The sequence below is a fragment of the Filicampus tigris genome, chromosome 8 (genome assembly GCF_054856515.1).
Source record: "Filicampus tigris isolate MCC_2025a chromosome 8, RoL_Ftig_1.0, whole genome shotgun sequence".
In the NCBI taxonomy this organism is placed as follows: domain Eukaryota; kingdom Metazoa; phylum Chordata; class Actinopteri; order Syngnathiformes; family Syngnathidae; genus Filicampus; species Filicampus tigris.
This window is the reverse complement of record NC_141224.1, coordinates 2200791-2218245: the sequence shown is the minus strand read 5'-3', so window position 1 is coordinate 2218245 and position 17455 is coordinate 2200791. Positions and strand designations below refer to the sequence as shown.

Here is a 17455-nt window from a genome sequence, read left to right as displayed (position 1 = left end):
ATCAGCCCATTTTCTACGGTGTCGACACTTTGTTTTCAAAAACGGCCTCCAGCAAAGACAGTACAGTACTAGATATCAAAACAATCCCCTGGTCACGCGCTGTTATGTGCATGCCAGGCCAGTAGGTGGCAATGTGACTTGTAAAGTGGCTTGTCTGAAATTGCATTTTCTTTTTCTTAAAAAAAACAAACTTAAATGGATAAATATTAGAAACCGTTTTTGTTATTGTGTGACCCCAAATAAAACAAAATATTACATGTACATAAACATACACAGATATTATAATTATTCAAAAATATGAAATACAAATATTTACATGATTTTTTTTTCCTTTTTTAATATTGGTCGGCAATATTATAACAGCAAAGAAGCATTTTAAGAAATACAAGAATATTGAACAAAAATCATAGATTAAAAATGGTACAAAAACCTTTTGGATGAAAAATGCACAATTGTAGAAAAAAAGAAAAATATATGAGAAATTGGACAAAAAAGATGTGAAATGTTCACAAATTACAAAATTGAACAAAATACACAAAGATGAATAGGCGAAAAAAAAATTTTTTTTAACAAAATTATAAGAACCACAAAAACAATGGACATTTTTTAAAACATTTTTGAAGAATTACATCCATCCCCGCTTATCTTCACCTACAAAATATCCCAAAATACAAATGGGAAAATTAGACAAAAATATTGACGTGACATATTTCTGATGAAAAGTCATACTTATAGAAAAAAGCTTACCATGCTAACATGCAAAATTATCATGAAATGATTCAAAAATATGACATGCATAACACGTAGCGACATTGTTGCAAATTAGCTGGAGATGTTTTATTTTCAACGTTACATTTTAAAACTCCCAAAATGTTGAAGTGACAAAAATTGATCAATCAAATATGTGTACATATATTTAGATTTTTCAAAACAGAACATCCTGCACGCTGGTGCAAAGCATATTGGCCAAGGGACAGGAAGTAAGTAGAGTACAGTATGTTGCGCTCTTGCTACACGTCTGCTACGTTAGCGGCGCTGTCAACCTCAAGCCAGCGGACGTCATCGCTTTTGGCTGCTCGTGGAGCAAGAAAAATGAAAACGTTCTACGAGTGAGGCCCGACCACACTGCCCTAATTGAGCCTTCGTCGTCATCATTTCAGTGCACTCTCTACTTGTTGTGCTGTCACATTTTTCAAAGATAGAAAATATGTGCCTTGGCTCAGTAGAGGTTGGAAGACACCGTTGGATGTTGATCACTTGTTCAGTGTCATCTTAGTCTTCTGATGACACAATGCCAACAGAAGGAGGAAGACAAACGCCAATGCGAATTGAAGCGGGACTTTTATTGGTCAGACAGGCTGCTGTGGGAAAAAAAACTGAAACACTGAACCGTTGGACATTCCAAGGTTTGGAGAAGATCAAATGAATTTGTAGTGCATTCCAATTTCTTCCAGATATTTCACCCAAAAGCCGAATATCCCCAACTATTTTTGTGAGTGGTGCATCTCTAGAATTGCTGCGAGTGTGATAAGTCGTTTCATTCAAATGGCCTTGGAAATGGCGACGGATCGGATACCTTGGAAGGAAACGGCGTGTGCGCCGCATTAAGGGTTAACCGTGTTCAGAAACAGCTGGAGGCAGAAGTTTGGAATGTTGTTTGCCACTGTGTAGCGCCGCGTGGGCGCAGTCAGCCAGCGGGGATGGTGGCACACAAAAACACTGCAATCAGGATGTGTTCTTGAACTTCCCATAACCCAACATGCCCCGTCCAGTCCCTTTGGCGGTGTCGCAACTCTGACACGCACAGAGCCTGAACACGGCAGGCTTCGTCCGCTTGTGAGAAAGAAAACTTCCCGGCCACTTACTGACTAATAGAACAAATTTGAAATGTTTTGAACTAAATTCAGTGGATGTGCGTAACCTTAATCTTCTGTCATTATTGGAGGTCATTTTGGTAACGCTTGAACTTTACCTCACCACTCCATAAGGTTGGTTGCTGTACTTTTTGATAAGTTCCAAGCTGACTTTTCTGGCTTTAATTAGCTAACGAGTGCTTTGCATCGTGTGTTGTTGAGCACATGATCAGCTGTTGACAAAAGTGGGGGAAAAAAAAAAGATCAAGCAGCCATAGTTTTGAGTTTGTGTTTCTGTTTGCGAGTTAACAGTCTACTTCCTGCTTTGTCGGGGAGCAGTACGATGTTACCTATGGGCAGGCAGCCTTGTTTACTCTGCGGCGGGCTGCACCCTTCACACTTTCGTTAGTATTTGTATCGGAACCCAAAACAACCGATTCCTTGGTTGTTTTTGTGTAATCCCACTTGCATACCAACAATGACGATCCACACACAACCACTCCACAAGGTAAGGCAAGGCAGTAAATCACAAGTTAGCTTTTTTGTTGTTGTTTTTTTTTGGAAGGGCTTTATTTTGATAGTAACGGAAGACTGCTTGGAACAGACCAACACTGAGTACTATTGTAAACCATGAACATTATTAGATACTGATGAGCTTGTGTTGCCCCTCTGTCGACAAACTTGGCATCCTCCTGAGAGAAGCGCGTACTTGTGAATTCAGTTTGCTGTTGTTGTTCATTCGTCGGAAGACTTAGTTGGTTTTGACGAAAGACTCGTAGAGGGCAATCAGACGAGCCTGGAGGTCCTGGGCGTAGGGGTCCAGGGTCTCCCTCAGATCTCCGATGTAAGGGGAGGCCAGATCTCTCATTTGCTGAGCTCTCTGGGTCATCTCGGTCTGGAGCTTCTCGGCCATCGGGGACACGCTGTCCTTGAAGGTCTTCAGGTGCTGGTCCACCTTCTGCATCAGGTCATCCGTGTGGGGCCCCAGCTGAGCCTGGAGATCAGCCACGGCCTGATCCAGGTTGGACTTGAGCTCCTCGCTCCTCCTCTTGAGTTCGGTCTTCAGGGTCTCGGAATCCATGGCGAGAAGTTGGTTGAGCTCAGACTGGATCAGGTCCATTCTTTCCTGGATCTGGACCTTGATGTTGTTGGTGTAGGGCTCCATCTGCTCGCGGACGCCGTTCAGCTCCAGGGTCACGCGCTCCTTCAGCACATTGGCCTCGGCGCTCACCTTGGCAATCAGCTCCTTGGCCGCAGGGGGCAGCTGCTCGTGCAGGGTGACGGCGTACTGGTTGGCCATGTCGGTGCCATCGGTCAGCCGGGCGCTGGAGGGAAGCAGGGCGCGGAACCGTGAGACAAAAGCATTTGCCGCAGACGTTCACGCAAGGGCCTTGAGGCATACCTAAAGTCCTGTCCCAACTGAGACTTCTTGATCATCTGGATAGTGTCGTCGGCGGTCTGGGTGGCCTTGGCGACGTAGTCCCAGAAGGCGTCGGTCAGCACCTCCAGCTGGGGCTTGGGCGCATCAGAATAGAAGAGGTTGGCGTTGCAGCCTGGAGCATGGACGGAGAGAAAATGGCAAAGTCATTCGACGTTGGACAATCCTGCAAAATCGCTCTGTCGTGCCACCCAGAATGTCAGGTCTGATCTATGAGTCACACCTTTGCATCCGTGTTCATAAAGTCGGACAATTTTGAGTTTGGCAATCACCGTTGTTTGGTCGGACCTGATGCAAAAGCGGACTTCAAGGTATTAAACATGTTGGCCTTTCTCTTCGACCTTTTGAGGTTTACTTCAAAGGAAGGACCGGCCGTAACAAAGAGTGTTGACAAGAACAACATGGAAGTTTAACGCTTGCAACAAAAAAAAATCATCACAAAGCCGAGCCGACCGTTTCCCCTTAAGAGAAAAAAATTGAGTTTAAGCTCAGCAGAAAGACAAATTCTCCATCGGATAGAATTCCGACTCAACAATGATCCTTGTCTGAAAACGCTTTTTACCGCGAGAAACCAATTGAATGGCTGCTTTTGGACTCACCGGTGAAAACGGCCAGAACCAGGACAGCGAGGACCTTCATGGTTGTTGGATCTGGAGAGAAAAGATTCAAGCATGCGGGTTAGCGATGGACATTTCAGCCGAGTAGGGAGGACGACGACGCTTGGAGGGTTTGGTCTTTCTTACCTGTGAGAGTATCTGCCAGTCGAAACTCTGCAGTGCTTCTGCTCAACTGATGCGCCGCCGCAGCTTTTATAGCAAAGCGGACGCGAATAATCCCAAAGTCCAGGCCGCATGTGCCTTGCTGTCACTCACTATCTCCGCTGATGTCCTAAGCAAAAGCACGCATCCTGAGGACACTACCCTATTCAGAATGTATCACTAGATTTCATGTTCTTTCTCATGATTTTCAACTCGAAATGAACTTTTATCTATAGGCTCTGATGCACAGCTGATTAGATAGCCGGGGGAAGGAAAAAAAAAAAACGTACTCTCCCATTGGTTTTCAGTGTGCCTGCTCATCTCGCATACCTTCAGCTTCTGGGTCAAAGTTCCCATGATAGCCGCCATGAGTCAGTCTGTCCAAGGGTCAGTAAACTGTGCCATCGTCAGCCTCTTCAGGTGTTGGCCTTAAATGTCAAATGACGTCAAAAAGATAAAAGCAAACACAAAGCCGCAGGGGCCGAGATGTCTCCGTCATGGTTGACTGACTCCAAAGTCAAAGTCATGCGCCAAACAATTCAGATTCGCGTTCTTCTTCTTAGGCATCAATCACCACTTTTCTCTTTGGTTCTGTAAGTTTTTGTACAGCATCCTGGTAAATTCCACAACTTGTCTCCAGCTCTTCAGGGGGGTCCAGACTCTGGGGAAGGTCTGACTCATCAACACTATAATGGGCAGTAAGTGATGGTGTGCGCTACAAAACAATGGACTTTAAAAGCAAGACATTTTACGACATTGCAAATATATTACGTAATTGCCTGGATGGACAATTTGATGTGGCAAGATTTCATCAAAATAGAAATGTAAACACAGCTAACCTCAAAATACGCAACGATCTCTTAAAGGGGGGGGGGGGGAATCAACCCAATCACATATTTTTTTCAAGAATATGTTCCCAGCAGGCCCACTAGTTGAAACACGGCATTCTGATTGCATTTGTTGGAATATGAGCTAAGCAGCAAAATTAGCCAGTTTGTCACTTCTGTCACCCAAAAATGACATGAAAAACTGCACAGGGCTTAGGTAACGACCAATCACGGCTCAGCTTCAGAAAACAAGTCAGCCGTGATTGGTCCTTACCTGAGCTCCGAGCAGTTGTGATGTCATTTGCGATCGACAGAAGTGACAAAATGGCCGCTACCTGAGATGGCTAAAAACGGGTGGATTTTGCTGCTTAACTCATTTTTATATGAATCATATTGCCTTGTTTCAACTAGTGGGCCTGCTGGGAACATATTCTTGAAAAAAATGTGTTTGGGTTGACTTCGACTTTAAATAGTGTGTGTGAAACTATAGAATTATTGTATTTCTTATTTTATGCTAACTTACAACCAGTAATAAAATCAACACGTTATTATTATGACTTTTCCTGATTTTCACAGGAAAGTGCTTGAAAGAGTTGAAGCGCTCTCACACAAAAAATCTGGGAGCCAAAGAACAGGCATAGTTGACCTTGAGTTTTCTAACGGTGGTTAGAATGACGTTTTTGCAATTGTGGTTCCCTCGTCCGATTTTGATGCGGGCAGCGTTGCTTCCTGGGTTTGCTCAACCATCTCAGTTGCGATAGACTCCAGCTCACATCCGACCCTAATCGGGACAAGTGCTATGGGAAATGAAAATGGATGCTTCTTGGTTTTTGGGACAACAATTTAATGGAAAAAAATACGCTTTTAAAGTTGCGTCAATTTTTTTAGTTGAGAGACGTCAGCGTATCAAAGAAGACCTCCGTTCAGCAAAGGTTTTTCTCTGGAAAAGGATAGTTAGCTTTTGAGACAAATAACCGCATCCCAAGCGTGTCGTCATTTGTTGTCAACACTGCTGTAGAATTTTGGGTTGTTTTTTACAGTGACTAGCTTCTTTTTCTTCGATTTGTATGACGAGAAAGAATGAATTGCATTCAACAACCAATCAATCAAAAGTCTTATTTAACCAGAAAATAAACAAACTGCGAACCCGAGTGAGTTTTCAAGTCAGGTCTAGCTTTCTGTTAGGTTTCAAGAGACGTTTTTTTGTAGGTCTTGGGCAAGCTTTGCAGAAGCCTGATAACGATGTTGATTATTTGAATCAGGCGTGTTGGAGGAGGGCGACATGTAAAAGCTTTTTTTTAAGTATCCCTTCGCACCTGTTTTCACGACGGCTCTCCAAGAGGCCGAGCATGCTTGCTTCGAGGTTTGTATTTGTCACCACCCGTTGATGTTTACTGTCAAACGGATACATTAGGAGGATAACAAAAATCGCCTTTGTGGTTAAATGCGGTTGTCCAATTGCTATTCTCAATAGTTGACTTTTCTAGGTTGAAATGGCATCAAACGTTTTTACTTTTTAAAGACGAGGCTCAGCTTTTGACTTTCAGCATATTCGTCCACCCGAAACGGCGAGAGGCTTATTAAATCCAATATGGAACATCGTCGCCGTTACTTGGAGAACTGGCAATTCTAACCCAAATCATTCACGGTAACTTTCTGTAATTCCAGCAGATAGAGCGGAAACTTCACGTTGCTACTTTTGTCACAATGCTTTTATCTGCTAGCCGGAATTTCACCTTATTCCAAATGCGGAAGCGCTACAAGCGCAGTGTCCGTCCGGCATGCTGCATCTCTTCCCGTTGACCTCAGTGCGGTAGGACATTCACAATTAGTGGAGGCCAGAGTTTAAAGCGAATATGGTGAAGCGCCATTTAGCTGTTATGCTGCGTGCAAATGAAATAAGATGCCAACAGAAATGAAATCAGCCCAGATTGTGAATGCATTTAAGTCCAGTTAAAAAAAAAAATACATCGCTTTTCTTCCCATACTTTTGATGAAGGTTATTTAAACATTTTTAAATCAGTTTCACGGTACGGTCATTTCGTAATTACTTTGATTGCCTTACTTTGAAATGCTTTCAATGTTTTTTAAAATATTACGTTCAGGTGTTTGAATAGGGTAAACATATGTTCATTTAGTCATTTTGGTAAGCTACTTTTATTTTCTCTTGCTTTGCTTCTGCTTTGTTCACTGTTGTGTTAATGCTTATGGGTGTTGTGTCTTCACTTGCGTGAAGCACGTTGAGTTGTCTCGTGTATGAAATGCGCCATAGAAATAAAGCTGCCTTGCCTTACATTGAAGTCGCGCAACTCTAAATTTGGACTCGCCTGTAAAAACAATTGCTCAAAACTCACACAGTGGCGCCACCTGGAGAGTTCGAAAAAAAATCAGCAACATGGATGTGCAACGCGAGCCACCAAAGTCGAACAGGACGTCGGCCATTTTGGTTTGAAACAACCAATTCGGGCTTGTACTTTGACCGACTCCTTTTCCCCAAAATGGAACCCCGACTCTAAGTGGGGACATTAGACAAAGGGGTGGTGCCAAATTCGGAACCTTTTTCATGATGTCAAAGTTTGCTGCTCATTTCCACGATTGTTTTCTCCCTTCTTTTTTTTTTTCTTTCTTACCCTAATGATGAAATCGATAAAAGAGTAAGTAAGGCACACCTTGCGTGACCCTGTTGCAAAGTCCAGCGGTGCCATCATCCCGCGTTTGTCTCTCGTGTTATCCGGGCACCATTGGCGGCGTGCGCACAAACTGCGGTACGTCCTCACTACTTGTGCAGCGTCGCCACTCCAACGTGCAAAACACCAAAACCCGGCTCAGGTCCTTCTTTAAACTTGTTTTCACATAGCATTGTTAGCTAGCCTGCCCCGGCTAGGTCATGTGACCCGTTTGTGACAACATGGCAGGGACTCCTGGACTTTGCATCCTCGAGTGTCACACTTGTTGACTATAAATAGGCAGCACAGGCACACTCAACCAGACACACTGCACCGAGACACACAAGAGCAGGTGAGGATTTAGCAGGCTTTCTTATTCTAGAGAAGCCTAAATGTGCGCGCGTGTTGCCGAACTTCAACCGAAATCCTGTTTGTGTTTCCAGCAGTCATGAGGGTCTTTGTTTTGCTGGCTTTGGTGCTGGTTTCTGGTAAGTCGCAACCTCCCAGTGGAAACACGCCACAGTGTTTGATCCACTTTTTTTCTATAATAAATGTGTAATATATTCAGTGATACAAATATCAACACGTAGCCGAAATCCATAGCTTCTGTATCGTGATCCCGTTGATATCATTTGCAAAATATCGTTAATTGTAGAAAAAAAGGAAACTATGAGACATTAACAAAATCCCCAAATCAAATGTATTGTACATGCAAGTATTTATTTATTTATTTTTGACTATTTTCAGGGGGGCAAATATGAAACAGCCACGTATCGGTTATTCAAAGTTGTTGTATTGTGATACTTAGAATATCGCGGGCCAAATGTCATTAGTTATGGAACGCTATCCGCAATCCGTCTGCCGCAACAGGCTGCAATGCACACTTCTTCCACGCCGATGCGCCCAAGCCTCCAATGGAGGTTCTGACTGACGCCTTCTGGGGCTACATCGCCAAAGCCAGCAAGAGTGCCGACGACACCCTGGAGATGGTGATGAAGTCGCAGTTTGGAGCCGAAGTCAAGTAAGTTGTTCCACTTCACTATGGCCACTTTATAAAATGATTGCACCAGCATTTTGTATCAGTGTTACAGATAGAAATTTGGAGAAAGCAATCAATCAATAAGCCGAATACAAAACAACAGACAGCTAATGTATATTTAAGTTGTCAGTTATACTAACAAGAAGTTGCTTTGTTTGTTTACCTCAGGTCACATAGTAAAAAAAATGTAAAAAAAAACAACTGCTTTTCACCAGTGACACAGCATGTAGGCGTCGGCCTAATTGCTGTATTGTGATACCATTGATATCATGGGTTACATGGTATGATGCGAGCGATTGGGATTATGGTGCATATCATTCTTCCATTTCTGGCACCTTTTCTGTATCGTGAAACTGTTGATATCATTGGACATGCACCATATTTAAATGCTGAAATGTGATATCATGGGTTATTTATCGTGTCTAAATGAACTCTTTGATGTCCATACTATTTCGTGGCGCATCTATGTCATTGGACGTGCAATTCCTGTATCAGAATACCACCGATATCATGAGTTCCATATTGTGATTAAACGAATTCATCGGCGCCCTTGCTGGTGCCGTGATACCGTTGATGTAATTAGACATCCACCATTGGCACAATGTATGTATCTTGATACCAGTGATATCATAATGACATACTGTAAAGTAACCCTTGATAAACTCTTTGATTGCCAACCCTCTGAAGCATACCAACATATTGAGTTTGGCACCGTTACTCTATCATGATAGCATTGCTCTGGTGAGGCTGAATCAAGTCTGTGATCTGATTCTCTGGTCCAACTTTGTAGCGCTCACTTGGCCGAGACCGCTGACGTGGCCAGCAGGTACGCCAGTACCCTGAAGGAGAAGCTTCCCTTGGCTGCCCAGGGCCTGATGGCAAAGATCCGCACCGAGGCCAACGTCTTGAGAAACGTGCTGAGCCAGGACCTGAGCTCGGTCAGCAAGCAATTTGAGCTGTACTCCGACACCATTAAGTCCCAGGTCCAGGAGAAGGTGAACCATTTGAAGCAGGAGCTGAGCACTTACGCCGACAACATCGATTCCGACAGCTTGAAAGACGCCCTCAAGCAGCGCAGTGAGGAGCTGGTGTCCGGCCTGATGCGCAGCATCGGCGAAGTGGAGCACAACCTGGCCCCCTTTACGCAAGACCTGATGCAGCAGGTTGACGAGCACGTGAGGACCTTCCAACGCAACATCAGCCCCATGGCCGAAAGGGTGCACGAAGAGCTTTATCACGGAAGCAGAGAGGTCCACCGCGCGGTGGCCCCCTATGCCGAGGACCTGAAGGAGAAGCTGGACAATTTCGCTATGGACCTCCAGCAACACTTAAGCGCCTTAGTCAACAGCAACTAACTCAAACTCTAGAGATCTTCTTTGAAATGTCTTCCCAATTGCACTATCACTAAAATCACATTTCTATTTATTTCTTAGCTCAATTGCTCGACAAATATTTATTATTTTTAACTCTGTTGCTGTTCTCGATTTTTTTTTTTAAATAAAATAAACGCAGTTCTCATCAAACAAACTGGCAGTTTGTTGTATACCTTTGTATTCTTTTCAACAGACATTTCTTCACATAGAACAGACTCTGTACACACAAGTATTTATTTATTGATAGAAGTATGTATCGGATACTGACAGTTGCTGTAGCATACTGTTGATATCCTGTGCAAAGGTGTCATTAATTGTAGAAGAATGGGAAAATCTGCGACAATAAAACTAAAATCAGACACATTTGTATCCAAAAAGAAATTGTACTTCAGTGATACAAATATCAACATGTATCAGTTATCCGTAGTTGTTTTGTCATGATATTGTTGATATCATGAGCAAAACGCCAATACTTGTTGAAAAAAATGGAAACTATGGAATGATAACAAATCTATTAAGAAAAAAAAAAAACACATTGTTAACCCAACTATTTATTTGGTTACTTATACAACTATCAAACTGTATCTTGATCCTGTTGATATTGTGGACAAAACATTTGTAAAAAGAAAAGGCAAAGTCAGAGCTGAAGACTCATTATATTCACTATTTTTACTGCTTTGCTGATACAAATGCTGCAAGATATCAGCGTCTGTATCGTGATACTGTTGATAACAGAACAAATCATTATTAATGGTCGAAAAACGGAAAGTCAGCGAGAAGGCTTTAAGATTAGACACATTATATACGAGACACGAGTATTTTTCACTTCTTCGGGACAAATCTCAATATGTATTGGTTATGCATGTTGCTGTATCGTGATACAGTTGATATCATGGACAAACTATAATACCCAAATAAAAACGGATGCATTGTTGTATCTACTGTGTCCTACGAGGTCATGTGTTATTTTCTCTATTCTGTGAGTTCCCAGCAGGCACTGCAGTCTTATTTTGGCTTGCCGTTCCCGTCCTCGTCTCGACATGTCCAGGTGACACAACAGCGAGCTGTGTAATGCCGTTCCGGCCACAGGCGAAACATTGTTGGTTTTATCCGGCGTGTCTCGGCACGTCGTCAAGCTGGAATTCACAAACACACCAAATGCTCAGTCAGCAAGTGATGACCAATAAACTATTTGCACTCCTAATTTAGAACCTTAACTTTGACTCCTAACTCTGAACACTGACTTCAAACCCTGATTTGGAATCCTTATTTCAAGCCCTAACCTTGACTTGAGAACCAATTTAGAAACCTAACCCTAATTTGGAACCCTAATTTAAATCCCTAACTTCAATCCTGAACTCAGAACCCCAATTTGCAACCCCAATTCAAACGCCAGTTGACTGTTTGAGGTTAGGGTTTCGAATAGTGTTAAGGTTTCGAGTTAGGGTTTGAAATGAGAGTGATGGTAGGTTTGGAGTTTGTGGGTTACTTCGTGGGAAATGCTGAACAATGTGTTACAAGCTACAAAACTGTAAAAAAAAAAAAAAGATAAAAAGTTGTCATTTTTGTGCCTAAAACAGAAATTGAAGTTGGAAAAACTGTAAAATAGAGGTTATACTGTTAATTATTTTTGGCAAGTAGTTTTTACTTACTGAATAGCTTTAAGTTTGGCTTCAATACAAGGGACAGCCGGAAATGCAGGAAGGCCAATTTTCACAACAGCAAAACTTGAAATATTGAGCTGAATTGTCGTTGAAATTTTGAGTTGACCTAACATTTTTATTACGGCGAGCAACAATAATAAGCATTGCTACGATTGAAAGTGAAGACATCTACTGTATTCTTGTTTTGGTTTTGTTTTTTACACGGAGGTTGCATTCCTGTGGTTTTGCCGCAAGCGGTTGCAAGCGCGTCACGCGCCGTTTGTCCAGCGGTGACTCGGTCCGCCTCAAACGTGGAGGCTCAGAGTCCACTGACTGCAACCGTGCCCGCTCCTTCGAGTCGTTTTATTTTGCATGAGCGAGCGCATCATTTCATCTTTTTTTACATCTTTGCTCAAAGTCTTGATTGTTGACTAACGAATATACAATACATAATCGTCAGATGTCATTTTTGATGATTTGGAGGTTTGGAGATTTCGAGCTTGGATTAGTTTTCAAGTTGGATTGGGTTTTAAGTTAGCCAATTTGAAACTGGTTTAGGTTTGTGAGTCAGGATTTCTTTAGTTTCATTTCTATCATTTTGGTGGTTGTGTCGTGTCGGTTATCTTGTTTTGGCATCACTCCAAACTGCACTGTACGAGCTCGAGTAGCAAGCAGGTGTCCCTAATATTGTGGCCAGGTGGTGTAGCCGCGCAGAGTCTTTGAGTGATTCAATCTGACAGGACTTGCGTGTTTTGACAAGAAAAAGGCTCCGGGTGGCGCTTTGCAGGCCCGCAGGCGCAGATGGATGGACGGACGGACGGACGGACGGACGGACGGACGGACGGATGCCTTTGTGCAAGAGGTGACTTGTCGTTGGCCTCGCTTCTCGGTTCGCGTTGTCGAGATGCAGATCAGCGCATGTTGGTGGAGCGCACAACATGATGACAAATGCTCTCGTTCTTGAACTTCTTCTTTCACTTTTTGCAAAGACCTCCCGAGGCCGTAATGAAGGTCTCAAACTAATCGAACACAAACTTGGCAAAATTTGTTGCTTGAATATTTTCAGAGTTCCTCCATGTTTTCATTTGTTTCTATTTGACTCACAAATACTGTAAGGTGAGGACTGCGGTAAAACGCTGGCCAAGAAAAATAAAGAGTTTCTAAGTAGGGTTGTAATGTAGGGGTGGGGTTTCAAACGGGTTAGGGTTTCAAACTAGGGTAGGGTTTCCAATTAGGTTTTCAAATTAGGGTTTCAAAGTAGGATTTCACACTAGGGTTAGGGTTTCAAAGTAGGGATTTAAATGAGGGTTAGGGCTTCAAAGTAGGCTTTTAAACGAGGGTTAGGGCTTCAAAGTAGGCTTTTAAACTACAATGACTGTTTCAAAGTAGGGTTTGAAAATAGGGTTAGGGTTTTTAATTAGGGTTAGGGTTTCAAAGTAGGCTTTTAAACTACAATTACTGTTTCAAAGTAGAGTTTGAAACTAGGGTTAGGGTTTCAAAGTAGGGTTTTAAATTAGGGTTAGGGTTTCAAAGTAGGGTTTTAAACTAGGGTTAGGGTTTCAAATTGGGGTTTTGAACGAGGGTTGGGGTTGCAAAGTAAGATTTTAAATGAGGGTTAGGGTTTCAAAGTAGGGTTTTAAACTAGGGTTAGGGTTTCAAAGTAGGGTTTTAAACGATGGTTAGGGTTTCAAATTAGGTTTTTAAACTAGGGTTAGGGTTTCAAAGTCACGTTTTAAACTACGGTTAGGGTTTCAAAGTAGGGTTTTAAACGATGGTTAGGGTTTCAAATTAGGTTTTTAAACTAGGGTTAGGGTTTCAAAGTCACGTTTTAAACTAAGGTTAGGGTTTCAAAGTAGGGTTTTAAACGAGAGTTAGGGCTTCAAAAGTAGGGTTTGAAATGAGGGTTAGGGCTTCAAAGTAGGCTTTTATACTACAATTACTGTTTCAAAGTAGGGTTTGAAAATAGGGTTAGGGTTTTAAATTAGGGTTAGGGTTTCAAAGTTGGCTTTTAAACTACAATTACAGTTTCAAAGTAGAGTTTGAAACTAGGGTTAGGGTTTCAAAGTAGGGGTTTAAATTAGGGTTAGGGTTTCAAAGTACAGTTTTAAACTAGGGTTAGGGTTTCAAATTCGGGTTTTGAACGAGGGTTAGGGTTTCAAATTGGGGTTTTAGACGAGGGTTAGGGGTTCAAAGTAGGATTTTAAATGAGGGTTAGGGTTTCAAAGTAGGGTTTTAAACTACAATTACTGTTTCAAAGTAGAGTTTGAAACTAGGGTTTGGGTTTCAAAGTAGGGTTTTAAATTAGGGCTAGGGTTTCAAAGTAGGGTTTTAAACTAGGGATAAGGTTTCAAATTGGGGTTTTGGACGAGGGTTAGGGTTTCAAAGTAGTATTTTAAATGAGGGTTAGGGTTTCAAAGTAGGGTTTTAAACTACTATTACTGTTTCAAAGTAGAGTTTGAAACTAGGGTTAGGGTTTCAAAGTAGGGTTTTAAATTAGGGTTAGGGTTTCAAAGTAGGGTTTCAAACAAGGGTTAGGGTTTCAAAGTAGGGTTTTGAACGAGGGTTAGGGCTTCAAAGTAGGGTTTTAAACGAGGGTTAGGGCTTCAAAGTAGGCTTTTAAACTACAATTACTGTTTCAAAGTAGAGTTTGAAACTAGGGTTTGGGTTTCAAAGTAGGGTTTTAAATTAGGGTTAGGGTTTCAAAGTAGGGTTTTAAACTAGGGTTAGGGTTTCAAATTGGGGTTTTGGACGAGGGTTAGGGGTTCAAAGTAGGATTTTAAATGAGGGTTAGGGTTTCAAAGTAGGGTTTTAAACAAGGGTTAGGGTTTCAAATTGGGGTTTTGAACGAGGGCTAAGGTTTCAAAGTCACGTTTTAAACTAAGGTTAGGGTTTCAAAGTAGGGTTTGAAACTAGTGTCAGGGTTTCAAAATAGGGTTTGAAACTAGAGTTAGGGTTTCAAACTAGGGTTCGGGTTTCAAAGCAGGGTTTCAAACTAGGGTTAGGGTTTCCAATCAGGGTGTCATATTAGGGTTTCAGGGTTAATGTTGAAACTAGGTTTGGGTTTAGACGTAACGTTTCAAACTGGGCATAGTGTTTCAAAGTAGGGTTTTAAATTAGGGTTAGTGTTTCAAAGTAGGGTTTCAAACTAAGGATTGGGTTTCAAATTATGATTTCAAACTAGTGTTGGGATTTCAAAGTAGGATTTTAAACTGGGATTATGGTTCCACACTGGGGTTAGGGATGTAGATGGTGGATGGAAGTGTTAACAGTGTCCAACGGTTCCAAAGATGCTCCTTAAGAAGGCCACATTGACATCTAGCGGTGGTCGCCGGAAAGTGCAGAACATTTTGGGGTGTATACTGCATTGTTGATAAAACTCTGTGGTATTTTTATATTGCTGTTTGGATACTTTTATCTGCACCTGTGACATGGATGACTAGGGTTCGATTCCAGCTTTCAGTTGAACTTCTTGTTCGTCTCATATTTTCACATTTAATGTTGTTTGTTATAATGAATTGTGATTACACATCTCATAGTCATTTTTTTTTTTTTCACAAAAACGCCTTACTACAACATGGTTGTTTTTTTCCACCAAAAACACCTTACTATATATACATGGTTGGTTTTTTTCCCCACAAAAAACACCTTACTATACATGGTCGCTATTTTTTAAAAAAACATGGTCGTTTTTTTTCAAAATTCGCTTTACTATACCCGGTTGGGGTTTTTTTTCACGAAAAACGCCTTAATTATACATGGTTGTTGTTTTTTTACAAAAAACGCCTTACTATACACGGTCATTTTTTTTTTTTTTTCACAAATAACGCCTTACTATAAATGCTCGTTTTTTTTGTTTTTTGTTTATTGGTTTTTTCAAAAAACGCCTTATTATACATGGTGGTTTTGGTTTTTTTCAAACGCCTTGCTATACATCAGGGGTCTTCAATCCTGTTCCTCGAGGGCCGGTGTCCTGCCTGTTTTCCATCTCTCCCTGCTCCAACACGCCTGATTCAAATGGTCAGATAATCAGCAAGGTCTGCAAAAGTTGGATAACGACCCTGATCATTTGAATCAGGTGTGTGTTGCAGCAGGGAGGGATGGAAAACAGGCAGGACACCGGCCCTTGAGGAACAGGATTGAAGACCCCTGCTATACATGGTCGTTATTTTTCCCCAAAAAAGCCTTACTATACATGGTCGGGGTTTTTTTTCTCACAAAAAACACCCCACTATACATGTTCCACCATCTATAATGTTTTGTGTACATTTATTGATTTTACTTGTTGTAATATCGCTATTTTGCTTTTGGATGTAAAGTGCTTTGTTACAGCTGTAACTGTTGTGAAATGCGCTCTATAAATAAAATTGCATTGTATTTTATTGTTTGTTTGTCTGTCTGTATTTATGTTCAGTATCTTGCTCTAGGACACTTCGACATGGGCGGAAGGGTTGGGTATCGAATCCACAACCTTAGGGTTGAGAAACGACCACTCTACCACTGAGCGATGTCGCCCCGTTGTATGCCTCTATAAGAGTTTAATCGTGCATATTGAGCACTAACAAAAAGAAGTACAAACATACGAACAAAAAAAAAGCCGTTCATAAAAACGTTTGATGCAGTGGAATGAGAAACGTTAGCGGCAGCAGGTCGAATGCGACATCTCCCGGCAGTAGGAGGAAATGCAAAGGAATCCAGCGGTCGTGGTATAAGCGGAAGTGACGTGCGTCTGCCTCGACCGCTGCCGCAAATTGCGCTTGGTCTTTCTGACAGGCTGAGAAGTTCTAGTTATGTCCATTTAATGTTTCATGTATGGTTTCAAAACACAAACCCGTTGAATAATAAGTAAAATAAAGCAATGACATTCAAATCAAAATGATCATCTTAATTAAAATACTGTACCTTCGCCCTCCACCAACAACAGAATTCAAGTGCTCATGGCTCAGAAAGGGTGACACCCCCCAACTCAGAAGCAACTTACTCTCCAAGATGTCTTTCCACTGCATATGACGTACCCAAAGGACAGCAAAGATGCTAAAAGGCTCAATAGGGCCGTTGCAGAGTTTATCCGTATGGATTAAGTGCCACTATATTCAGTAGAGAAAGCTATTAAAGTTATTGTTCCCGAAGTCTCTTTTAAAATAAAGGAAAATATTGACATTTGAGTGTTTAACCTGTTTGCAAAAAGTATCGAAATACATGTTGGTATTGGTATCAAAACAGAAACTTGGTGTTGTGACAACCCTATTCGGTACACCGATACAGTGGTAGTAGATGATACAATGTTAAAGGGGAAGCATTTATTTGTCTAGAGTTGGACCTGCCGAGAAAACAGTGCAAATCTGTAGCATAATAAACATTTTGCGTTATTTCTATATTTCATGTTTTCATCATTCTCCCGCTGCAGCATTTTTGGCTCGTGTCCCGGTACGACGTCCTCATCCTCATGGGGGCGCTGATGCTGGTCATCCCGTGAACACCAGCAAAAACTCTCATGACATCTAGTTTGGATTATGGACAGTACACATCTTGTGAGGTGAAGTACGCGCGCTGGATGTGCAAGTAAAGCATATTCCTTTTTTCTTTGTGAAGCGTGAATGTTATTTACAAGCGTGACAATTCACAATGGGACTTCTAAAATTGTTAGAATGGCTCCTGGATGCTTCTGAACAGTTTTTCTTTAGAAACTTGTCTTATTTAATTATGTAGCTTGCATATGATAAACTGTATTCTTGTTAAAAAGTCAAACTTTTTAACATAAAATTCTCGTTTCCATACATTTTCTTGTAAATCACATTTTGTAAAATTGTCTATTTTTACTCAAACTTGAGTTTTTATTGTGCAAGTGGTTGAAAATGACG

At 41.6% G+C, this 17455-nt stretch overlaps 2 protein-coding genes across 5 annotated transcripts; one reads left to right on the top strand and one right to left on the bottom strand.

Moving 5' to 3' along the window:
• The first annotated feature begins 705 nt into the window (after window positions 1-705).
• On the top strand, window positions 706-10108 carry LOC147142979 (uncharacterized). 2 transcript variants are annotated; one of them, XM_086037000.1, is made up of 4 exons: window positions 706-1988; window positions 7986-8030; window positions 8413-8563; window positions 9372-10108. In XM_086037000.1, the coding sequence occupies exons 2-4, from the start codon at window positions 7991-7993 to the stop codon at window positions 9934-9936; spliced, it is 756 nt and encodes a 251-aa protein (XP_085893126.1). In that variant the 5' UTR covers window positions 706-1988; window positions 7986-7990; the 3' UTR covers window positions 9937-10108. The 2 variants fall into 2 exon arrangements, with proteins under 2 accessions (XP_085893126.1, XP_085893125.1); XM_086036999.1 differs by lacking the exon at window positions 706-1988 and adding an exon at window positions 5118-7894.
• On the bottom strand, window positions 2398-7755 carry apoa4b.2 (apolipoprotein A-IV b, tandem duplicate 2). Of its 3 annotated transcripts, none has more exons than XM_086036998.1 (5): window positions 7546-7755; window positions 4035-4179; window positions 3891-3941; window positions 3256-3406; window positions 2398-3178 (listed from the first exon to the last, which is right to left on the bottom strand). In XM_086036998.1, the coding sequence occupies exons 3-5, from the start codon at window positions 3928-3930 to the stop codon at window positions 2605-2607; spliced, it is 765 nt and encodes a 254-aa protein (XP_085893124.1). In that variant the 5' UTR covers window positions 3931-3941; window positions 4035-4179; window positions 7546-7755; the 3' UTR covers window positions 2398-2604. The 3 variants fall into 3 exon arrangements, with proteins under 3 accessions (XP_085893124.1, XP_085893123.1, XP_085893122.1); XM_086036997.1 differs by lacking the exon at window positions 7546-7755 and adding an exon at window positions 4380-4914; XM_086036996.1 differs by lacking the exon at window positions 7546-7755 and having other exon boundaries at window positions 4035-4914.
• Window positions 10109-17455: the final 7347 nt, after the last annotated feature.